Source organism: Oryctolagus cuniculus, chromosome 12 (assembly GCF_964237555.1).
Source record: "Oryctolagus cuniculus chromosome 12, mOryCun1.1, whole genome shotgun sequence".
Taxonomy (NCBI): Eukaryota; Metazoa; Chordata; class Mammalia; order Lagomorpha; family Leporidae; genus Oryctolagus; species Oryctolagus cuniculus.
In genome coordinates this window covers 81670543-81695754 of record NC_091443.1, presented here as the reverse complement: position 1 = coordinate 81695754, position 25212 = coordinate 81670543, and the positions used below count along the sequence as shown (strand labels likewise).

At 43.4% G+C, this 25212-nt stretch overlaps 1 protein-coding gene across 7 annotated transcripts in view; it reads right to left on the bottom strand.

Moving 5' to 3' along the window:
- The window catches only part of MINDY2 (MINDY lysine 48 deubiquitinase 2), an 87391-nt gene extending 67219 nt beyond the window's left edge, over positions 1 to 20172 (bottom strand). For 3 of the 7 annotated variants that reach the window (XM_051821955.2, XM_017347995.3, XM_017347996.3), the window contains exons 1-2: positions 19069 to 20082; positions 1784 to 1841 (exon numbers count right to left, since the gene is read on the bottom strand). In XM_051821955.2, coding sequence (XP_051677915.2) covers positions 1784 to 1841; positions 19069 to 19911 — 901 coding nt within the window. In that variant the 5' untranslated portion in view covers positions 19912 to 20082. Of the gene's footprint in view, positions 1 to 1783; positions 1842 to 19068 lie in introns of all 7 variants that reach the window. The other 4 variants (XM_051821956.2, XM_070054299.1, XM_002718209.5 and 1 more) reach the window with 3 other exon arrangements.
- Between the last annotated feature and the right edge of the window lie 5040 nt (positions 20173 to 25212).

The window sequence follows — 25212 nt, the reverse complement described above, 5'->3', positions numbered from 1 at the left end:
TGTTATTCTGCCTTACAAATAAATGAAATAAATATATTTTTTTAAAAAGTAAGTTTATGGATTAAATGTTCCTATTTGGTAACAGTATAATAATATATTTAGAATGAGTAAGTTCTTACTTGCCAAACTCTAAAATACCATACCATGATGTACAGCTGCCTGCTTTCTAATCAAGTTCATCTCAACACAACTGATCCACAAACTATTACTGGTCAGCTGTGAAATAAGCTTGGGAAAAAGTGCACTTCAATACACTGCTTCCTTTATCAAGAAAACTTTGATATAAAAAAATTTCAAGTGAACTAAACACTATCCATACTAATATAAATATTTTACATCCTGGTACAAGCTCTTATCTCACTGCAAATTGATATTATTTCATGGAGCCATGAATCAAACTTTGGATAGCACTGCCCTAAATTATCTCCTTTGTCTTTAAGTCTACCTCATATTTTTTTTCAACGATTTATTTATTTATTTTAAAGTCAGAGTTACACAGAGAGAAGGAGAGGCAGAGAGAGAGAGGGAGAGAGAGAGAAAGAGAGAGAGAGGTCTTCCAACCACTGGTTCACTCTCCAGTTGGCAATAACAGTCGGAGCTGTGCCGATCCGAAGCCAGGAGCCAGGAGCTTCTTCTGGGTTTCCCACACGAGTGCAGGGGCCCAAGGATTTGGGCATCTTCTATTGCTTTCTCAAGCCATAGCAGAGAGCTGGATTGGAAGTGGATCAGCAGGGTAGCGAACCAGTGCCCATACCTCATATTTTCTTTTTTTTTTTCTTTTTTTTTTTTTGACAGGCAGAGTGGACAGTGAGAGAGAGACAGAGAGAGAAAGGTCTTCCCTTGCCGCTGGTTCACCCTCCAATGGCCGCCGCTGCAGCCGGCGCACCACGCTGATCCGATGGCAGGAGCCAGGAGCCAGGTGCTTTTCCTGGTCTCCCATGGGGTGCAGGGCCCAAGCACCTGGGCCATCCTCCACTGCACTCCCTGGCCATAGCAGAGAGCTGGCCTGGAAGAGGGGCAACCAGGACAGAATCCGGCGCCCCGACCGGGACTAGAACCCGGTGTGCCGGTGCCGCAAGGTGGAGGATTAGCCTATTGAGCCACGGTGCCGGCCCACCTCATATTTTCTTAATACCTTCTTCATGCAATGTCAGAGTTTCTGTATCATCTCCCATTCTACAATTTATTAGAATTAATGTCTCTTATTTTCTAGAGGTCACCTAGTCTCTTTATTTATAAAAGAGAATTTTAATGCCTGTCAGAAAGGATACTATAATATCCAAGAACAATAACACACTCATAAAAATGTTTAAACTGATTTAAAATTGTAAATAAATTATATAATAGCATTTCAGAAAGATGAAACTGAGTAATATATCAGCTTTGAAAATTTGGTTTTCAGGTAGGCATTTGATCCAGCAGTGAAGCCACAGGTTAGGATGCCTGTGTCCCACATTGTAGTACCTGTGTTCAATTCTTGGCCCTGGCTCCTGATTCTAGCTTTCTTCTAAGGTAGACCCTAGGAGGCAGCAGTGATGATTCAGGTAGTTCGGTCCCTGCCACCCATGGAGTAGAAGTGGATTTTTGCTTCCAGCTCCTAATTTCAGCCCCAGCCCAGCCCACTGTTGCAGTCATTTGGGGAGTGAACCTATGTGTGGGAGCTATCTATCTGTCTCCCTGTGTCTCTGTCTCTCAAATGAATAAACAAATAAATATTATTAAAAGAAGAAAGTTTTGTTTTATTTTGAAAGAGATATAAAGTCATCCACTTTTCAACACTAACCTAAATATTCCATCAGCTGCTCAGCAGTTATGATTTCCATCATCGGTGGAAGTTTCACCTGAAAAACAAAGTATTATTTCTATAAAATCAAATGTTTTAGATCACTGAAGTGTTTCCTACAATCAGAAACACAGTATTTAAGTGTATATTTGTATCTACTATATGTATACTTTAAAATTCACACTTATTGTAATCTTGGTAACTAATCTGGATAAAATATAAGAAAGCCAATCCTATCACCAAAGAATTGAACAGGTGATATAAGATTTTATAGAGACATTGAGAAAACTGTTCAAAGTCAAATACTGTGTCTTTCACCACCCACCATAATTATTAGGCACCAAACATGTAACAGGACACCCATGGGGCAGCTTCACAGACAGGCTTGAACACAGTGCAATATCACATTACTCTGTCTAATCTGGTCATTTTTATTGTTGAATGGCTAAAATGAACACAGTACTAAAGTATGAGTCATAAACTAAAAAATTTACCTGATTATATTTATAAGGTTTAAAAGCAGGCAGGGCTCCACACTTAGATGATAAAATCATAAAGAAAAGTAAGAAAATAGATACTATAAAAGTCAGGATTATAGTTATCCCTAGGGTTAAGAGAAAGCTTTATAAATGGACAGAGGCATAGAATGGACTTCTGGGGCACTGGCAATACTGAGTTTCTTAACCTGTAATGGAAGTTCCACCAATGTTTGCCTTATAATAACTTGTTAAAATGCATATATCTGGTTTATATAGCTTTCTGTATAGGTTATATTTCACAATAAAAAGGTTAAAAGTAACTACATATATCATAATTATATTTAAGCGAAAAGTCCCAGAAAATCCATTAAAATTCAATACTTTTAAATATTTTAACTATTTAATATTTAAATATGACAGTCAATGACTTTAAATACTTTAACTGACATTCACAAGCATACACTGTGGAATACTCACAGAACAGTAAAAAAATATACAGGATAGAAACGCAAAGTAATTACAATATCAATAATAGGGAATAGCCACACAATTAAAATTCTTCAGGAACCATTTTATGTTCAACCAAGGAAGTCTTCTAAGTCAGCAATTTTTCCAACAATTTTCCCAAGCATTGAAAAAGGTGCTCTAGATGTTTACATTATCAAATGTGGTAATGACGTACCACAGTTTTTTTTTTTTGTTTTAATCAAGGAGTAAAATACAAATTTTAAAAAGACCCCTACAGAGGCCAGAGTTGTGGTGCAGCACAACTGAGACAGCAGTACCTCACGACTGCCAGTTCAAGTCCTAGATGCTCCACTTCTGATGCAGCATTCCTGCTAATGTGCCTGGGAAAGCAGATGACCACCCAAGTGCTTGGGTCCTTGCCATCCAGGTGGAAGACCCAAATGCAATTCCTGGCTCTTGGCTTCAACCTGGTCCAGCCCTAGCCATTATAGTAATTTGGGGAGTGACCAGTGGATGGAAGATCTCCGTCTCTCCCTCTCTCTGTAACTCTGCCTTTCAAATAAATACATACATCTTTAAAAAAAAAAAAAGATTCCTATAAAATTAAAGTTTGAGCTTTTCTGACAACATATATCACAGTTGGTACTTACGATGTGGTCATCTAGTAGACTTATCACTCAGTTTGAACCAAGAGATGTCAGAAATGTTTTGGTTACCTCCTCATTCTAAATTATTTTTGTCTCTGTGACTTTTTTAATTTTAATAGTTTTTAAGCAGTTTTAGATTTAAAGAAACATTGAGGAGAATGTACAGAATTTCCATTTAGGGCATATTTTAAAACAAATTCATTGATAAAATATTTTTGGAACATCGTAGCTTGTTTATTTATGTAATTTATGTATTGTCTTTGGCTTCTTTTGGTTCCAGTCCCAACTCCTCTGCTTCCAATCTAGCTTTCCTGCTAATACACCTAGGAAGGCAATGGATTATGGCCCAAGTACTAGATCCCTGGCACTCACGTGGGGGACCTAGATGGAATTCCAGGATCCTGGCTTTATCACGGCTCAGTTTTGGCTGTTGCACCCATTTGGAGTATGAACCAACAGAAGCTTGCTCTCTTGCTCGCTTGCTCTCTCGCGCCTTCTCTCTCTCTCTCTCTCTCTCTCTGTATTTCTCTCTGCCACTTTGCCTTTCAAGTAATTAAATAAATCTCTAAAAAATAAATTAAGGCTTATACATTCTCTGAATTGAGAAGGCTTCACTGCAGAAACGTATTCACTAGCAACTTTCATAAACAAGTAGCTCATCCTCTCCTTTGGTTAATAAAGTCAAAATAAGAAACCAAGGCACTAAGAAGCATTAAGATATATATTTGGTTCTCTCTCTCTCTCTCTCTCTCTCTTTCTCTCATTGTCCACTCTGCCTGTCCAAAAAAAAGATATATATTTGGGATATACATTCTTTAATCCTAGATAGTTACATACAGATGATTTCAGGATTTAATATCAAAATCTCCAAATAGCAAATGCCTACCATGTCTTCCTCCAAACATGTAAAACAAGAAATGACAACCTTTATACACAAATATTTTTTAAAATAACATTTACATGCATACTCAGTGTAGGGGACCAAGGACTTAGGCTATCTTCTACTGCTTTCCCAGGCCATAGCGGAGAGCTAGATTAGAAGTGGAGCAGCAGGTCTTGAACCGGCAAACCTAAGGGATGCCAGCACTGCAGGTGGCGGATTAAGCCGCTATGCCACAGCGCCAGCCCCTATAAATAAGATTTTATTATACTAGCTAGATTTCCTAAGTTATTTTTATAAGTACAAGAATATTGAAATTGGGGGTGGCACTGTGGCATAATGGGTAAAGCCGCCACCTGCAGTGCCGGCATCCCATATGGGTGCCGGTTCAAGACCTGCTGCTCCTCTTCCAATCCAGCTCTCTACTATGGCCGGGGAAAACAGTAGAAGATGGCCCAAGTGCTTGGATCCCTGCACCCAAGTGGGACCCTTGGTTGGTTTTTGTTCTAGCTTCCAGTTGATGTCCACCCTGGGAAGCAACAAGTGATGCAATCTTGCCACCAATGCCGGCATCCCATATGGGTGCCGGTTCAAGACCTGCTGCTCCTCTTCCAATCCAGCTCTCTACTATGGCCGGGGAAAACAGTAGAAAATGGCCCAAGTGCTTGGATCCCTGCACCCAAGTGGGACCCTTGGTTGGTTTTTGTTCTAGCTTCCAGTTGATGTCCACCCTGGGAAGCAACAAGTGATGCAATCTTGCCACCAATGTGGTAGACCAGGATTGAGGTCCTGGCCCGACTTTGACCTGACCCAGTCTAAGCTATTGTAGGCTAAGAGAATGGGAGATCTCTGTCTCTCTATGTTACTCTGCCTTTCAAATAAATAAAACATTTTTAAAAAATTAATTTGCTCGGGGCCGGCGCCGTGGCTCCACTTGATTAATCCTCTGCCTGCGGCGCTGGCATACCATATGGGTGCCGGGATCTAGTCCCATTTGCTCCTCTTCCAGTCCAGCTCTCTGCTGTGGCCCGGGAAGGCAGTAGAGGATGGCCTAAGTGCTTGGGCCCCTGTACCCGCATGGGAGACCAGGAGGAAGCACCTGGCTCCTTGCTTCGGATCGGCGTAGCTCCGGCTGTGGCGGCCATCTTGGGGGTGAACCAACAGAGGGAAGACCTCTTTCTGTCTCTCTCTCACTGTCTAACTCTGTCAAATTAAAAAAAAAAAAAGTTAATTTGTTCAAAGTAGCAGAGCTGTGGGGCTGGTGCTGTGGCGCAGGGGGTTAACACCCTAGTGCTGGCATCCTATATTGGCGCTGGTTCGAGACCTGGCTGCTTCACTTCCGATCCAGCTCTCTGCTGTGGCCTGGGAAAGCAGTAGAAGATGGCCCAAGTCCTTGGGCCCCTGCACCCTCATGGGAGACCAGGAGGAAGCCCCTGGCTCCTGGCTTTGGATCGGTGCAGCTCTGGACGTTGCAGCCAGTTGTGGAGTCAACCATAGGATGGAAGACCTCTCTCTCTCTCTCTCTCTCTCTCTCTCTCTCTCTCTGCCTCTCCTCTCTCTGTAACTCTGACTTTCAAATAAATTAAAAAAAAAAAAAAAAAGTAGCAGAGCTGTGATGCAAATTGAGATCTGACACCAAATCCTTTCTACTATGCCAGCATTTAGACCTCTAAAAACAGCAAAAACACTTCCATTTATGAACTCTTATGTAAAACATCATCTGAAAAATATTTTAAATCAAGAATTGACAGAACTTTGAGTTGACCTGATGAGGAAAGAATAATCAAAGTTAACTCTAAAGCTCAGGATATTCATAAAATTGGAAGCCATACAATCAATAAGAATGGAAATTTGACAAAAATGAGTTTGTAGAAGAAAATGTCTACTTTGGAACTGTGATGTTTACGTTTGATAATCACACAGGAATTTGAGTTGGAACTCAGAAAATAACATTTTAAATTTGTACATGAATTATTTGATTCCTGTACTGCAGTCTACTTATGTATTACTTATAGTAAAATGGATCAACTAAGTAACAAAATTTCTTTTTAGCTTAAATTTCACTAATTTTGAACATGCAGTATGTGTGTGTATGTGTAGCTAGCATTAACACATTCACCATAAATACAGAGAATTTATGATTTTTAAAACTGAAATTATAATTGTCCTCTTCAAGATATTACAAGTATTGTTAATAGAAACCAAAAGAAGAAATGTAGCTTTCCTCTTCTTTTTCAAAATAAGGATTCAGTAACTTAAGGACACTTCCAACATCTCTCTAATTCTGGTTCCAGTAAATAATAACACACGTTATTACAAGCTAGAATATGCCATGATTTATATTCTAATTTCTTATAATTGCTTATTACAAAAAGTAATTACTATACTTATATACTAAAATTCAGATTTTTAAATAAATCTACGTGGCTTTCTACTTACCATCAGAATGTAAAGATAGGAAAATTTGATGAGATAACCTCCAACTTGGAAAGGCTAATTTTAAGCATTTTCACTATCAGTTTTTAATGTGACTGGACTCCATCCTCAGTGTTACACTGTGACCTATTTAAAACCATCAGAAACTGCAGATGTATTTACTTGAAAGTGTTTTACAGCAATGAAGAATGTTGCTACAGTGAGATTTACTAGTAAGATTTACTCGAAGAAGACATCTTCAGTTCACATTTCACTAGGAGATAATGAGAGGCAGAGAGACAGAGAGAAAACTCCCATCCAACAGTTCACTTTCCAAAGTCAAAGACAGGAGCTGAGAACTCAATCCAGGTCTATCACAAGGGTGGCAGGAACCCAATCACTTGAGTCATCACCTGCTGCCTCCCAAGACCTGCATTAGCAGGAAGCTGCAGTCAGGAACCAAAGCTGGGTATGGAATCCAGGTGTGAGACAGCTAGCCCAAATGCACATCTCAAGTATTTGTATTTAAGAAGTTCAATAAGCTGACCATGATGAAAAATCTACCCAAAGAAAAATTGGATCTTGTAAAATAACTGCTTGAAAGATACATGCGGGCTGGCGCCGTGGCTCACTAGGCTAATCCTCTGCCTTGCGGCACCGGCACACCGGGTTCTAGTCCCGGTCGGGGTGCCGGATTCTGTTGCGGTTGCCCCTCTTCCAGGCCAGCTCTCTGCTGTGGCCCGGGAGTGCAGTAGAGGATGGCCCAAGTGCTTGGGCCCTGCACCCCATGGGAGACCAGGAGAAGTACCTGGCTCCTGCCATCGGATCAGCACGGTGCGCCGGCCGCAGCGCGCCGGCCACGGCGGCCATTGGAGGGTGAACCAACGGCAAAGGAAGACCTTTCTCTGTTTCTCTCTCTCACTGTCCACTCTGCCTGTCAAAAAAAAAAAAAAAAAGTCTGTGGAAAATGAAATTAAAAATAAAAATTTATTATCAAAAAAAAAAAAAAAACGGCCGGCGCCGCGGCTCACTAGGCTAATCCTCCGCCTAGCGGCGCCGGCACACCGGGTTCTAGTCCCGGTCGGGGCGCCGGATTCTGTCCCGGTTGCCCCTCTTCCAGGCCAGCTCTCTGCTGTGGCCAGGGAGTGCAGTGGAGGATGGCCCAGGTGCTTGGGCCCTGCACCCCATGGGAGACCAGGAAAAGCACCTGGCTCCTGGCTCCTGCCATCGGATCAGCGCGGTGCGCCGGCCGCAGCGCGCCAGCCGCGGCGGCCAATGGAGGGTGAACCAACGGCAAAGGAAGACCTTTCTCTCTGTCTCTCTCTCTCACTGTCCACTCTAGAAAGATACATGCAGGCCGGTGCCACGGCTCACTAGGCTAATCCTCCGCCTGCAGCACCAGCACCCTGGGTTCTAGTCCTGGTTGGGGCGCCGGATTCTTTCCCAGTTCCTCCTCTTCCAGTCCAGCTCTCTGCTGTGGCCCGGGAGTGCAGTGGAGGATGGCCCAAGTGCTTGGGCTCCCGCACCCGCATGGGAGACCAGGAGAAGCACCTGGCTCCTGGCTTCGGATTGGCACGGTGTGCCAGCCACAGCACGCTGGCCGTAGTGGCCATTGGAGGGTGAACCAACGGAAAGGAAACCTTTCTCTCTGTCTCTCTAACTCTGCCTGACCAAAAAAAGTTCACTTGGCTAACTTGACTAATGGCTAACCTCCGCCTGCGGCGCTGTCACCCTGGATTCTAATCCAGGTTGGGGCGCCAAATTCTGTCCCGGTTGCTCCTCTTCCAGTCCAGCTCTCTGCTGTGGCCCGGGAAGGCAGTGAAGGATGGCCCAAGTACTTGGGCCCTGCACCTACATGAGAGACCTGGAGGAAGCACCTGGCTCCTGGCTTCGGATTGGCGCTGTGGGCCGGCCATAGCAGCCATTTGGGGGGTAACCAATGGAAGGAAGACCTTTCCCTCTGTGTCTCTCTCTCACTGTCTAACTCTGCCTGTCAAAAAGAAGAAAGAAGAAAGAAGAAGAAGGAAGAAGGAAAGAAGGAAAGAAGGAAAGAAGGAAAGAAGGAAAGAAGGAAGGAAGGAAGGAAGGAAGGAAGGAAGGAGGGAAGGAAGGAAGGAAGGAAGGAAGGAAGGAAGGACGGACAGACTAAGACAAGAGACCAGTTAGAAGGCTACTGTGGTGATCCCGGTGAGAGATAAAGAAGGCCGGAACTAGGACAGTGGCAGGAGAGAAAGAAGATACTAATTATCAAGAAAATCTAAGAACATACTTAATAAACTATGATGAAAAAGGCAGGTTTATTCATCACAGTACCCAAGAAAGGCTTTGAGATTAGAAATTTAGAAATGTCAACAATGTCACAAGTCCTGGGAATACACACAGGATCTGAAAACAGAAAGTCTGTATAAAGTTACCAGGTTTGATCCAGGGAATCCTGAAGTCTATTTCCGCTTCTCTGACTTTATCATTAGGTCTCCCACATGCTTTGCCTCTGTTCTATTGTACACTAGGCTTACTAGTATCTTGAACTTTATAATCCTGATCAACTATCCCAACTGAAAGCTCTGGTTATGGAGTGAGAGACAATCTTAACTTGGATAAGTTTTTTTAATTTTATGCTACAAGCCAGCATGAGTGGCATAGTGGGTAAGATACCAGCATCCCATATGGCAAGCCATTTGAGTCCCAGATGTTCCACTTCTGATCAGCTGCCTGCTAATGTGCCTGGTAAAACAGCAGAAGATAGCCATAGTGTACTTGGGCCCCTCCACCCACGGAGGAGACCCAGAGGAAGCTCCTGGCTCCTGGCTTCAACCTGCCCCAACCTTGGCTATTGCTGCCTTTTGGGAAGTGAACCAGCTGATAGAAGATCTCTCTCTCTCTGTCTCTCCCTCTCTCAATAACTCTTTCAAATTAAAAAAATAAAATAAAAATTTCACACTACTCAACTTCTGTACCTGTAAAATAGGAACAATATCTTTTTTAAAAAAGATCTATTTATTTATTTGAAAGGCAGAGTTACAGAGAGCAGAGGCAAAGAGAGAGAGAGGTGTCTTCCATCCGATGGTTCACACCCCAGTTGACCACGACAGCCAGAGCTGTGCAAATTCGAAACCAGGAGCCAGAAGCTTATTCCAGGTCTCTACGCAGGGGCAGGGGCCCAAGGACTTGGGCCATCTTCTACTGCTTTCCCAGGCCATAGCAGAGAGCTAGATTGGAAGTGGAGCAGCTTGGACTTGATCTGGCACCCATATGCGATGCCAACACTGTAGGTGGCAGCTTTACCCACTATGCCACAGCGCTGGCCCCAAGAAACAATATCTACACCAGGATTTCACAGTGTAATTGAGGAAATTAAAAAAGAAAAGACATAATAATGCATGCAAAACACTTATCATAGTATCTGGACACAAAAATAATTGAGTACTTACTCTTATCATTCAAAGCTCTATGATTCCTAGTACCTTCTCTGCCCAGATGTCCTTCACCTAGGACTCAACAGATAAGATTGGAAGTGGGAAGGTTTTTCACTGAAAGAACTCAAAGAGAAGAAAAAACACATCCTATCAGTGATAGCACTGATCGGAGGGAAACTACACACTGACACTACTCATACTAACATCAGCCTTCATCTACGCCATCTTTCAAATCCAGAGTTACAACACCAGTTCTAATTCTTGGGAGGCACTGGTAATGAAACTCACTAAAATGTTAGTTAAATCATATGTGTAAACAAAACCTCACCGACCTGTGAAGGTTTTTAATCTCTTCTTACAGGATCTATATTTAAAAACAGAGTGGGCGGAGGCTAAGATGGAACCTTTGGCTCACCATCTGTTTTTTTCTTTATTATAAGTAATAAAAACATTTAGAAAGCCTCAAAATTTTTGGACTTACTTTAGGAAAAAACAACATGAGAAAATTTGTAACTGCAATGTTCCAATAAGTCACAGAAAAAATGAAAGCCTAGTCCAAAGCAAGAAGAGGTATCTGGGGGCTGACGCTGAGGCGCAGCGGGTTAACACCCTGGCCTGAAGCGCCGGCATCCCATATGGGTACTGGTGCTAGTCCCGGCTATCCTCTTCTGATCCAGCTCTCTGCTGTGGCCTGGGAAAGCGGTAGAAGACGGCCCAAGTCCTTGGGCCGCTGCACCCACGTGGGAGTCACAGAAGAAGCTCCTGGCTTCGAATCGGTGCAGCTCCGGCCGTTCCGGCCAATTGGGGTGTAAACCAGCAGATGGAAGACCTCTTTCTCGCTCTTTCTCTCTCTGCCTCTCCTTCTCTTTCTGTGTAACTCTTTCAAATAAATAAATCAATATTAAAAAAAAAAAAAGATGGCCCAAGTTCTTGAGCCCCTGTGCTCACATGGGAGACCCGGAAGAAGCTCCTGGCTCCTGGCTTCGGATCAGCGCAGCTCCAGCCATTGTGGCCAACTGGGGAGTGAACCAGCGGATGGAAGACCTCTCTCTCTGTCTCTACCTCTCTCTGTAACTCTGTCTTTCAAATAAATAAAATAAATCTTAAAAAAAAAAAGAGTTATCTATGAAAATGATACAAAAAAAAGAGAAGAGAAGAGAAGAGAGAAGAGAGAAGAGAAGAGAAGAGAAGAGAAGACAAGACATCACCAAGGTGGGCAGGAGAACCAGAGCAAAAACTCTACTGGCAAGAGGATCACCTTCAGGATGCTTCCTTTGCAGATGATAATGAGACCGAAGAAATGTCCATTTGAAGTCTGAATTTTCTGTTAATAGCCTTTTGGTCATTTTGCCATTGTGTTCATCATCTTCTGCATTCTAATTTATCAGGGCTCTTTGTAATTTAAGACATTAGCAGGGCTTTCCCTCAAATAAATAAAAATACAAAAATCTAAAAAAAAAAAAAAAAAGAAGAAGAAGAAGAGGAAGAAGAAAAAAAAGACGACAATGACATTAGCTCTTGGGGCCAGCGCTGTGGCATAGTGGGTTAAGCTGCCATCTGAGGCGCCAGCATCCCATATGGGTGCCGGGTCGTGTCCTGGCTGCTCCTTTTCCAATCCAGCTCCCTGCTAGTGGTCTGAGAAAGCAGAAGATGGCCCAAGTTCTTGGGCCTCTGCAACCACACAGGAGACCTGAAAGAAGCTCCTGGCTCCTGGATTCAGCATGACCCAGCCATAGTTGTTATAGCCACTTGGGGAGTGAAACAGCAGATAGAAGATCTCTCTCCCCCTCTGTCTCTTCTCTCCCTCTGTAATTCTTTCAAAAAAATAGACAAATCTTAAAAAAAAAAAAAATGACCTTATCTCTTATATCCTGGCAATTATTTCCCACAGCTTATAGTGTTTGCTTTGATTTCATTTATGATGGGTTTCTGTGTGTGTAGGCAGTGTCTTTTTGTTGTTTTTAAAAATAATTTTAATTAATTTAGTTTACTTGAGAAATAGAAAGACACACAGGTGGAGGGACAAAGCTCCCATCTGTTAGTTCACTCCCAAAATGCCCCCAACAGGGTAGGTTATGACAGGGGAGTAGAAACTCAATCCTGGTCTCCCATGTGAGTGGCAGGAACTCAGTTTTACCTGAGCCATTATTGCTGCCTCCCCGGGTCTATATTAGGAGGAAGCTGGAGTCACTAGCCAGAGCCAAGTATTGAATCCAGGTACTCCAATATGGGACACGCACATCTTAACCGGCTGCTGCTTCTTCTTGAATTAATTTATTTGAAACTCAGAGTTACACAGAGAGGAGACAGAGAGAGAGATTGTCCATCTGTTAGTTCACTCCCAAAATGGCTGCAACAGCTGGGATGGGGCCAAGCTGGAGCCAGGAGCCAGGTGCTTCTTCCAGGTCTCCCATGTGGGTGGCAGGGGTCCAAGCACTTGGGTCATCTGTTGCTGCTTTCCCAGGCACATCAGCAGAGAGCTGAATCAGAAGTGGAGCAGCTGGGACTTGAACCAGAGTCCATATGGGATGCCAGTATCACATAAGGCAGCTTAACCCAGTATATCACAGTGCCAGCCCTCTTAAGCTTCTTAACCACTATACCAAACACTTGGCCTCTGTTCTTTTATTTTTTAACCTTAAATCTCTTTATGTTTTACAGAATCAAATATATAAATCCTTATTTTGCAGTTTCTAGGTTTGATATTTACAGAAACCAGCTTAATATAAGGAATCTTGGGGCATGCATTTGGTGTAGCAGTTAAGATGCCACTTAGGGGCCAGAGTTGTGGCACAGAGGGTTAAGTGATATGGGCATCCCATATGGGCAGGACACCAGTTAGTGTCCCAGCTGCTCCACTACGGATCCAGCTCAATGCTAACATGCCTGGTATAAGGAAACCACTGGAGAAAAACCAAAAGCAAAAGAAAATTTATATACTAAAAGTTTTAAGGCATAACTTATCCATTGTTATTAACTAGCAATCTTTCTGTTTGTGTCTCAAATTCCTAGACATAAACTCCACTGAGATCACAATTTCTTTAAAATGTAATGAACTTTTCTTATAAAATCTACCCTCCTCAATGTTTAACAACCTTTTTAATTACTGATGAATTCAATCATTCTGCCAAAATGGAAAATGTAAGTTCTCAATTTCTATCTACCTCACCATCTTAACATGAACTTCTCTATATAATCCTTGTCCCATTTCTTCTTAGCACTTCAGAAAGTGAGACTGCAGTTTCCTTTGAACTTTATCATTTATTCTGAGGATTCCATATTATCCTGACTTTTCAGCAACCTTGTCTTTTTGGCAAAATCTCTACTCCAACAGCTTCTTGAAGCTGATGCACTAGAATGCTAGTAACTAACACTTTTTTTTAAAAAATATTCTCTCTCCTTGATTATTATCTTGACATTTTCCTATTTCTAATTCTCATTCTGCATTAACGCCTATCCTGGTTTCTTCTACATTCTCTCACCACCCTCCCTTTTAAACTTTTTTCCTCTGTGTTCTCTTTGTCTACTGGAGAATGGAATAAAGGAAGGAGTGGGGGAATTAGAGGCACAATAGAGAAGATGTTTCTGCTGGTATTTTATAATTCCTCATATACATTAGGATGGAAAACAATCAACAACTTTTTATTCCTTTCCTGAGATACACTGTGTGTTTCTCAGGGCATACCGAATTTCTAACTTAACATAACCAAACTCTAACATCAACTTTTCCATCTAAAATGATTCCCTTCCCATTCCCTGCCCCCCCCCCCTTAGAAAGATGTATTTATTTGCAAGTCAGAGTTAGAGAGAGGGAGAGAGACAAAAACAGAGATCAATCAATCTTCCATCTGCTGGTTCACTTCCTAAGTAGCCACAATGGCCAGGGCAGAGCCAGGCTGAAGCCAGGAGCTTCTTCCAGGTCTCCCACATGGGTGTCTGGTGCCCAACACTTGGGCCACCTTCAGCTGCTTTTCCCAGAGAGGTAACCCAGCAGGGAGCTGGATTGGAAATGGAGCCAGGACATAAACAGGTGCCCATATGGGACGCAGGACATAAACAGGTGCCCATATGGGACGTTGGTGGTGCAGGTGATGGCTTGACCCACTACGCCACAATGCTGGCCCCTGACTGTTTCCCCACTCTTGAAAAACCCCATCAATCTCTATTATCTAGATTTGAAAAAATTATGTGATTTCCATTTATTATTCACAGCTAGTGATGAACTCAATAATGGGATTGCTACTTTATCCTTATCAAAGAAAGAGAAATAGAATCAGAAATTTGTCATGGTAGTTAAGTAAGCACTTGGGCAGCCACATACTAAATCAGAGTGCCTGCGATTGACATCCAAATTCTAGCCTGGCCCAGACCTGAGGAGTGAACCAGCAGATGCACAATCCCTCTCCATCTCTCTTTTAAATAAAATGAAAATTTTTAAATTTTTAAATTGAATCTTTGAAAAAAGGAGGGAGAGGGAGGAGAGGCATGGAAGGGAAGACGAAAAATTCCCTGGGGCTGGCCCTGTGGCATAGCAGGTAAAGCTGCTGCCTGCAGTGCCAGCATCCCAGATGGGTGCCGGTTTGAGTCCCAGCTGCTCCACTTCCAATCCAGCTCTCTGCTGTGGCCTGGGAAAGCAGCAGAGGATGGCCCAAGTCCTTGGGCCCCTGCACCCAGGTGGGAGACCCAGAAGAAGCTCCTGGCTTCTGGCTTTCAATCAACCCAGCTCCTGTCATTGCAGCCATTTGGGGAGTGAACCAGCGGACGGAAGACCTCTCTCGCTCGCTCGCTCTCTCTGCCTCTCAAATAAATAAATAAATCTTAAAAAAAAAAAAAAAAAATTCCCTACCCCAAAGAGCTATCCTCAGCAATTATTCCTGTTATACTCACCACAATCTTTTTTCTTTTCTTTCTTTTTCTTTTTTAGAGAGGCAGAGACACAGCAAGACAAAGCTCTCTTGTCTCAAATGTCCATAATGCCTGAGTCTGGGGAAGAAATCCAGGTCTCCCACAGGAATGACAAGAACCCAATGACTTGAGCCATTACCACTGCCTCCCAGGGTCTGCATTAGAAGGAAGCTGGAGTCAGGAGTTAGAGTTTGGTATAGAACCCAGGTACTCTGATAATGGGATGTGGGCATTTTATTTATTTATTTAAAAGATGTATTTACTTGAATGGCAGGGCAGTATTGGGGGGCAGGAAGGAGAATGAGAGAGGAGAGAGAGATCATTCATCTATTGGCATACCCCACAAATGGCCGCAACAGCCAGGTCTGGACCAGACTGAATCCATGTGCCAAGAACCCTAACCTGGTCTCCCAAATGGGTGGCAGAGACCCAAGCATTTGGGCTATTCTCCATTGGTTTCCCAGGTGCATCAGCAGACAGCAGATCAGAAGCTGAACAGCTCAGACTAAAACCAGCACTCTGATATGTTATTCCAGCATTGAAAACAGCTATTCATCCTCTATATCATAACCAGCACCCACGGATGTGGGGATTTTAACTGCTAGGCTAACCATCTGCTCTTACTCACTACAATCTTACCTCTAGCCAAGTCTCAAAGTAAAAGAGCATTTTCATTATGTCATTCACCTATCCAACAACTTATAATAGTTCTGTTATTAGCTAAGTCTAAACAGCTTAGTAATTGGTCCTCTGAAATCAGAAGCTACTTTCATACCCTATTTACTATTTTCCCCTACTCTCAAATTTCTTAAAAATTTTTGTCTTCTGATTCTTTTAGAGTCTTAAAAAGTATTGAGGACCCCAAAGAACTTTTATCTATGTGGGTTATAACTACTGTTTTTGTTTTTTTTTACAGTATTGGAACTTAAAGAAAATTTTATAACACAAGAATACACAGGCACACATTTTATTAATGTTCATCACACAGCATGCAGCCCAGAGAACTTCTCTGACACTTGTGAGAGAATGAGTGTGAAAAAGGCAACAACAACAAAAATCTTAATATTATGAAGATAGTTTGACCTCTAGAGCCCCTAGCTCACTTTGAGGATACTGCTCTACCTTGCTTCTGTTATCAGCCCTCCTTGTCAATCATTAATGACTACTGAGTTTTGTATGCACCAATAGCCTGGAGGTGGAAAAAGATGAAAACAACAGATTTTCAAAACAACCTTCAAATTCATTAGCAAGCCTCCTTATTCCCCATCTGACTCAACCTATCAATTTTATTTCCTGCTCTTACAATGCCCTTCCCCTCCTTCACTACACTTCAACCAAGGTTGGAGGTCCCAAAGGTAACAAACCATTTTCTGCTTCAGCTTCTTTGAAAAGCCTATTCCTTTTGCCCAGAAGGTGTTCAGACTCAGCTTGGAAGTTATCTCTTCTACCAAGCCTTCCCTTGACACATCTGACCCCCCACTACCTTTCTACATACTTCTATAGCACATTAGAGCTTCTCATACTACACTGTAATTATTGTATGTCTGCCTTCTGACTAGTGAGCTACCATACACATCTTTGCATTCTGGTACCTCACTTAGTGGAAACCCAGATATCTGATCATTTACTTGAATTTGTCTTCCAAAGAGTCAGTTCAAAGCTCATCTATCCCCAGATACTTGAGATCACCATACTTTTTTTTTTTCTTAACTTCTGTGGTACAATATGGAAATTAAGAAAGGAAAGTCTAAAGGAAACTAATAGTTATTCTTTCCTACAAAAAAGATTGGGGACTCTGGCCCATAGGACCAAGTGAAACTCCCTCAACAAGGACCCCTGTCAAATGGCTCTTCATCATCTTTTCAATCTTATTTTCTATTATTCTCCAATATAAACTGACATCTAAGAAACACACACAGAACATGTCCATTCTATTTTCATTCTTCTTGTTTACACACTTCTGTCTCCCAGGAATTCCACTTCCTTGTTATTTTAAATTCTCTTCCTTAAAAGTTTGATTCAAGATGTACAGATTCCATGCTTTCTGGAACCAAGCCAGACCAAAGGAAAATTTCCCACTTTGCTTTGTGCATCTAATGCATTTCCAATTTTTTCATATAGCCTAGTATTTATTGTTTTTTAAGAGTTTCAAGGAAATCAGTACTGAGCCCCAAAGAGATTGAACGCTCTTTAAGAGGGACTGTCTTCACTTAAAACGTTTGTGTGCAAAGGTTTCTAATCTTATTTCTTCTGTATCAGCCCTTGCTGGTAAACAGAAAATTAAGGAATGTAATAAATACTATTTCCTTTACCTGATTTTCTTCTTAACTGGTCAGAATAATGCATGATATTTTTTCCTAGGGAACATTGTATCTATAGACATAATTATTAATTTGAAAATAAAACAGGAGCTGTGATATGCACCTTTTTAGCAACTAAAATTGCAGGCTTAAATGAGAGATTTCATTTACAGGTAACTCCCTGAGTCCTCAACATGCTTACTTTTGAGAGTCCTTCCCTTTATTGCTCCTTCACCCTCAATAATATTTTTTCTTATTTTAGTTGTTAACAGTTTTAATTAGCTCCCTTCACACATTCTGATGCATAGTTACTGGAAGTAACACCAAACAATATGAGTAGAGCCAAAGAAATGAGGCAAAGAAAAATCAGGCATGAAATGAAAAACATCAGCTTTGAAAACAAGAAGTTAAAGTATTTAACCCCCTGATGAATGCTTTTCTTTAAATAAAATTTGTCTAAAGGGCCACATCTGCTCCATCACCATTCTCTTAAGTATCTACACCTTAATAGGGCATGCAATAGTTGGAAAACAGACTAAACATCACCATCAAAACTTACTGCATTACACCATGGATTGATGGTTGTATCTGAAGTTCATTTTCAGAAATTTTTCCTTCTTTTGCATATGTGGTAAAGTCAGTAAGAAGGAAAAACACGGGAAACAACCAAAAAATAACCAATCCAGTTAAGAACTGTCCAAAGAACCTGAACAGATAGTTTTCAAAAGAAGAAATACAAACGGCCAGATAAATGAAAAAATGCTCACTATCACTAGTCATTATCAAAAGGCAATCAAAACAACAATAAGAAAGCACCTCACCCCTGTTAGAATGGCAATTATCAAAATGACAAAAAGTAGTAAGTACTGAAAATGAGAGGAAGGGAATTATTATGAACACAAATTAGTACAGCCATTATAGAAAACAGTACAGGAATTTCTTAAACTACAAATATACCTGTCATACAGCCCAGCAATCCCACTACTGTATATGAATCCAAAAACATGAAATCATAGTATCAGAGAGATACCTGCTCCACCATGTTTATTGCAGCAATAGTCAAAACATGGAATCAACCAAAATGTCCATCATCAGGTGAATGGATAAAGAAAAGACGTTATATATGTGCAATGGAATACTATTAAGCCATTAAAAAGAATGAATTCTTGTCATTTGCAGCAAAATGGATGGAACTAAGGAAGTATCACATTTAAGTCAGACACAGAAAGACAAATACCACATGCTTGCTCTCATGTGTGGGAGAAAAAAAAAAACCAACCTGAAAATGAACACAGAATGTTGATTACTAGAGGCTATGAGGGATAAGATGGAAGTTTGTGTTAAAATTAGGGAAAATTGGGTGTGGCTTATAGATGGTGACAAATACACTACTATGTTAATAACAGGGGAAGCTGGATGTGGAATATATGGGAAACCTTTGTAGAACTCTAAAATTTCTGTTTTGTAAATTTGAAACTATTCTGAAATGAAATTATAAAAAATAAAATAAACTTAGGATGCTCTAACTCCTACTTGTTGGTAAGTGCAGTATCCCATCCACAACTGAATGTGGTTAGAAGCAATTTATTCTGACATATGCAGGTATATGAGAATTAGCTTTCAGCAAGGGAATCTTGCAACGAATTTCAGGTAAGCTAAAAAGAGGACGACGGATGACTGAAGAAAGAAAAGGAGGAAGCCATCAGCGGACCTGCCGCAGCTCCCGTTATCCCCCTCCCCACGAGCCATAGGAAGTAGAAAGCTGCAGAATGTACCTTCCAAGCCAGAAGCAAAACATTGAGGATAGCCAGCAATGGGCAGGGTCCATTCTCATTCTGCGTGATGATGGGTGTGTTCTCTTCCTTCCACTGGATCCACTTGATGTGATACACAGATTGTCCCGGAAAGCGCTCCTTGGAAGCCGCCAACACCTGAGCGTTCTCCTCCTCCTCCTCTTCCTCTCTGCACAGAGGGGCAGCCCCGGACAACACTGCCGCGCCCTCCTCCTCCTCTGGGACCCTGTTCTCTGCTCCCTCTTCACTATTGAACTCGGAGCTACTGGGGAAAGAGTGCAGGTTAGAGAACGACTCCAGGGAGCCCAGGCTCGGCGATTCCCCAGGAGGGCTCGGGTCGCTGCAACTGCTGCTGAGGCCGCCGGCACCGCTGGGCTCCTCGGCGCAGGCAGCCGCCAGCTCTGCCTGGCAGGTGCCGACGGGATCCGTGCGGGCGCCAGTGTCTCCGGCCGGACCCAACCCACGGCCCGCTCCGGCCTCCGCGGGCTCCGGGGAGACGGTCACCTTGTGCTGCCCTCCCATAGGCGCCTTCGCGGCAGCAGGGCTCTCCAAAGAGCTCTCCTTCAAGTCCAAGCCCGGGACGGAGCTGCAGGGTTCGGGAACTTGAGGCGAGCCCGAGGGAGCCGGGTCCGGGAGGCTCCGCCCGGCGGCCGCCGCCCCCTGCCCATTCCCGCCGCCGCCGCTCTCCGCCGCCCATACTCCAGGACCATCCCCAGCGGCGAGCTCGGTCTCCTGTCGTCCCACCGGCGGAGAACCCGTCCCTGGCGCTGGCCCAGCCGCCACCCCGTGTTCTAGCGACTGCAGGCTCTCGGGGCCGCTCTCCATCCCCGGCCGCCCGCCCCTCGCTCTATAGAGACCGCGGCCGGTTCTCCTCAGCCAGCGCCTCCGACGCCATGACAGCGGCACTGGCAGCTACAGCGCCCTAGCGCGGCCTCGGCCCGGCACGTCACCCAGGAGGGCACAGGGAGCGCGCGCGCGCGCGCGCCGCCGCGTCCTGCGCCCGCCCGGGGCGTGCCTCCGCGTGACTGCTCTCCGCTGGGCGAAGGCGAACCACGAAGCAGCGACCCACGCGGCCCCGCCCCTCCCGCGCACCCGCAGGCCGGGCGTGGCGGGCGTGGACCGGGGGCGTGGCCAGAGGGGCGCGCCCCCGCGGCCCCGGCTCCAGTAGGAAAACATCCTCTCTCCGTGTGGCCGGAAGTTGAACTGTGGGGCAGCCAGACCGCGCGCGGCTTCTTTAAAGGCAGGCACCGCGGGCGGCGGACCGCTGAGCTTTGGGCCGTGCGGTCCGCGGAATAGCTTTGAGCTTGGAAATGGGAGGGTGGAGGTGATGATAGCATTTCCCTGACAGCCTCAGGAGCCTGGTTTCTCCAGCTTGTAATACGGAAAATTGAAGTCGCTTCTTACGGGATGCAGCTCTTACAGGCAGGCGGTGATCTGCTCGAAATGTTTGGATTACTGCACTGCATAAATTCTAGCCTCCCTCGATTTGGGCTGAGAAGCGCTGTGCTCCCCACCAGCTACTGGTGAGATGTTCGCCCTACAGGAGGCGTCAGTGCGGTTGTGGATGTTAGCTTGCGCAGCAAAAAAAAAAAAAAAAAAAAAAAACACATTGGGTAGTTTAGGCCAATAATAATAAAATAAATCAGCCTGTGTTTGAATTAGCCAAGTCTTCAAGTCTTTGCGGTTTTGTTAACTTGGCTTCACTTTGTATGGAGTGGGAAGCGCCTGGTCCTGAAAATGTGACCTTTTTCTAATTAAGATTGACTTCTCTTAAACCAAGCAGTTTTCAAAGAGGACAGGCAGAAGAGGCTGGAAGTTTTATTGGGAATAAAGTGGATGTGGGTCTTATATTTTCTATTAAAAAATGTTTGAACATTTTTATGTTCCGGGGACACAAAAATTAATGACTGATCTTTATACAGAATTACAAAGTAGCAATTCATTCACTCATTTAATACATTTCTGTGTCAACCAAGTTGTTAGATACTGTAGCACTGTGGATGCCAAGATGAGTTACAGAAATTTCACATCTTCATGGGGCTTACTGTCTGGTAGTTTTTTTTTTTCTTCTATTGCTATATTTCTAATGGTTGCTTGGTAAATATGTTTTCCTGAGAATATAAGATGGAGCCCCTTCTCCCTTTCAACACTGCTATAATATTATGATATTTATCCAACTGTTGGAAAACAGGAAAATTGGAAGAGATAGTGGAAAGCTCCTGCAGAATGTTGAATTTAGGATTTTTGTGTGCCTTTCTTCTGTCTGTCAATCCACAGATAATAAATCTTGTTAAGCTCGAGTCTTTCCCTAAAGTATAATTGGAGATATTAACAGATTTAGACATATGCCACAGGCAGGGGAGTGTATATGCTCCTGGATAGAGCTGCTGTACGGTATTTAAGGGAATGAAATACAAATGAGAATACTACAGGTTTTAGAAAATTCAGAAGTTAGTATGATGCCTTAAATGTAAAAAGATCTGGGAAGTTGTGTTACATGAACAAATTGAATGACTGAATGAATCATGCATATTGAATCACAGTGGAAGAGAAAGTCATGGAACGTGCTTCTCAAATAATGACTTCTCACCGGTTTTTTAAAACTCCTACTTGGATAGACCTCCACTTGCTCTGGTAGTTTTTATTGGCATATGTTTTAGATGCTAACAAGAATAATTTGATAATCTATAACAGAAAGAAACAGAATGAATTTTTCTTTTCATATGTTGTCAAGAATTATATAAGATACACAGCAGTGAAAATGTGTAATTAAGTTGGTGAAATGTGTGTAGTTATTTTTATAAGAGAGGTAGGGGGTATCATCAACGGATGATACCAGCAAATAATAAACAATAAATGTCTCATCCTTATGTTGTTTGTATGTATTTTTAGCCAAGCTGTGAGGTAAGGTAAATCCTTTTTAAGTTAAGAGATTCTTAATAAGGGGCCGGTGCTGTGGCATAGCAGGTGGCGCTGGTTCAAGTCCCGGCTGCTCCACTTCCGATCCAGCTCTCTGCTCTGGCCTGGGAAAGCAGAAGATGGCCCAAATTCTTGGACCCCTGTACTTGCGTGGGAGACCTGGAAGAAGCTCCTGGCTCTTGGCTTCGGATGGGCACAGCTCCGGCCGTTGCAGCCAACTGAGGAGTTAACTGGTGGATGGAAGACCTCTCTCTTTCTCTCTCTCTCTCTCTCTCTGCGCTTCTCCTCTCTCTGTATAACTCTGACTTTCAAATAAAAATCTTAAAAAATTATTAATGAAAATTTAAAATTTAGTTTTCTAAGTTACATATGTAATAGTCTTAAAAGTTAAATAGTTAACAGAAAAACAAAGCTGATTCCTGTTCTGTAGCTCTCCCTTTCAACTCATAACTGTCCTTTTGCTATTTATCCTCATATTTTATTTATTTTCCTTTTTTAAAAAAGTTTTATTTGAAAGAGTTATACAGAGGGAGAGACATACATAGAGAGAGAGATATGCCACTTTCTGGTTCACTTCCTAAGTGGCCACAATGGGCAGAAGCCAAGAGCCAGGAGCTTCTTCCAGGTCTCCCACATGGGTAGCAGGGACCCAAACACCTGGGCCATCTTCCATTGCTTTCCCAGGCTATTAGCAGGGAGCTGGATCAGAAGTAGAGCAACCAGGACAACAAGCAAGTATTTGGACCATCATTTGCTGCTTTCCCAGGTACATTAGCAGGAAGCAGAGCAGCTGGGACTGGAACTAGCTCTCCAATATGGGATGCCAGCGTCACAAGCCATGGCTTAACTCATACCACAATGTTGGCCTCTATTTATTTTCATTTTATTTGAAAGAGAGATCTGGCTTTCCCATATGGTGGGAGGGACCTAAATACTTGAGCCACCACTGCAGCCTCCCAGAGTGTGCATTAGCAGGAAACTGGAATGGAGGGGAGCTGGGTGAGAACTCAATAGGGGTGTAAGCAACCCAAGCTGTGTTTTCTTCCTTCCTTCCATCCTCCCTCCCGCCCCTACCTCCTTCCCTCCCTCCCTTCTCTCATTTTTAATTAATTAATTATTTATTTATTTGAAAGGCAGAGTTAGAGAGGGAGAGACAAAGAGCTCCACTCTCTGCTGGATCACTCCCCAAATGGCCTCATTCGCCCCAGCTGGCCAGGTCACAGCCAGGATCTTTGAACTCCATTCAGGTCTCTCAGAGTGTGGCAGGAGCTCAAGCTCTTGAGCCATCTTCTGCTGCTTTCCCAGGCACATTAGCAGGGAGCTGATCAGAAGCAGAGCAGCTAGGACTTCACCACTCATAAGGGATGCTGCATAGTGTTTAAAACACAGTTTGGGAGCTGGTGCTGTGGCGTAGCGGGTAAAGCAGCTGCCTGCAGTATCAGCATCCCATATGGGCACCGGTTCAAATCCCAGCTGCTCCACTTCTGATCCAGCTCTCTCTTATGGCCTGGGAAAGCAGTGGAAGATGGCCCATCTTTGGGCCCCTGCACCTGTGTGGGAAACCCAGAAGAAGCTCCTGGCTTCTGGCTTCAGATCGTCGCAGGTCTGGCTGTTGCAGCCGATTAAGGAATGAACCAATGGAGGAAAGACCTCTTTCTCTCTCTGCAACTCCTTCTCTCTCTGTGTAACCCTGCCTCTTAAATTAATCAATAAATATTTAAACACACACACACAGTTTGGGGGATGGCATTGTGCAGCAATGTGTTCAGCCGCCACCTGTAATTCTGGCATCCCTTATGAGTGCCAGTTCAAGTCCCGGCTGTAGCACTTGTGGTCCAGCTCCCTGCTAATGTGCCTGGGAAAGCAGCAGAAGATGGGCCAAGTATTTGAGACCCTGTACCCATGTGGGAGACCCAGAAGAAGCTCCTGGCTCCTGGCTTTGGCCTGGTCAAGCCCTGGCCATTGTGACCATTTGGGGAGTGAAACAGCAGATAGAAGACCTTTCTCTCTCTCTGCCTCTCCTTCTCTGTAACTCTGACTTTCAAATAAATAAATAAATCTAAAAAAAATACAAAACATTTAATAAGAATTAAAAAAATAAAATATCCTTACAGAAATGTTTTGCACCAAAACAAACATATTTTTAAACTCTGTTGTTACATGAACTTTTTGAAGTCCTGTGTATGCTCCAGAAAAGTATATTGATTTAGCATATAGTTACTGATGGTGGTAGAAAGTCGAATATGAGAGATGTGCATGTAAAACATTCTCTTTTATAGTACATATTCTTTTTGGGAAATAAGATATATTCACATGTAGGCACCTGCATTGTGGCACAGTAAGCTAAGCTGCCAACTGCAATGTTGGCATCACATGTAGGAGCACTGGTTTGAGTGCTGGCTGTTCCATTTCCAATTCAGCTTACTGCTAATGTGGCTTATAAAGCAACAGAAGATAGCTTAAGTATTTGGGCCGCTACCATCCACCCAGGAAACTCAGATGGAGTTCCAGGCTCCTGGCTTCAGACTTTACTAGCTCCAGCCTTTGCATCCATTTAGCAAGTGAACCAGAAGATATAAGATCTCTCTCTCTCCCCTACTTCCCTTCACCCATCACTCAACATTTCAAATAAACAAGTATTTAAAAAAGATATATTTACATGAAATGATCATTAAGAATAAAAGTCACTTAAAACCAAACACGTGATATAGCAAAAATGTTACGAAAATTTAGAAAAGGAAAAGTTAGTGTGAGATAAGGAAGAATCAAGCTATATTCTCTTAATTAAACTCATATTTTTTTTAATTTATTTTTTTGACAGGAAGAGTGGACAGTGAGAGAGAGAGACAGAGAGAAATGTCTTCCTTTTGCCGTTGGTTCACCCTCCAATGGCCGCCGCGGCCGGCGCGCTGTGGCCGGCGCTCTGTGCTGATCTGATGGCAGGAGCCAGGTGCTTTTCCTGGTCTCCCATGGGGTGCAGGGCCCAAGCACTTGGGCCATCCTCCACTGCACTCCCGGGCCACAGCAGAGAGCTGGCCTGGAAGAGGGGCAACCGGGACAGAATCCGGCGCCCCGACCGGGTCTAGAACTTGGTTTGCTGGCGCCGCAAGGTGGAGGATTAGCCTACTGAGCCGCGGCGCCGGCTTAAACTCATATGTTAATTATTACTTCAGGCTTAAATGTCCAATAAATGTATCTGTAACCATC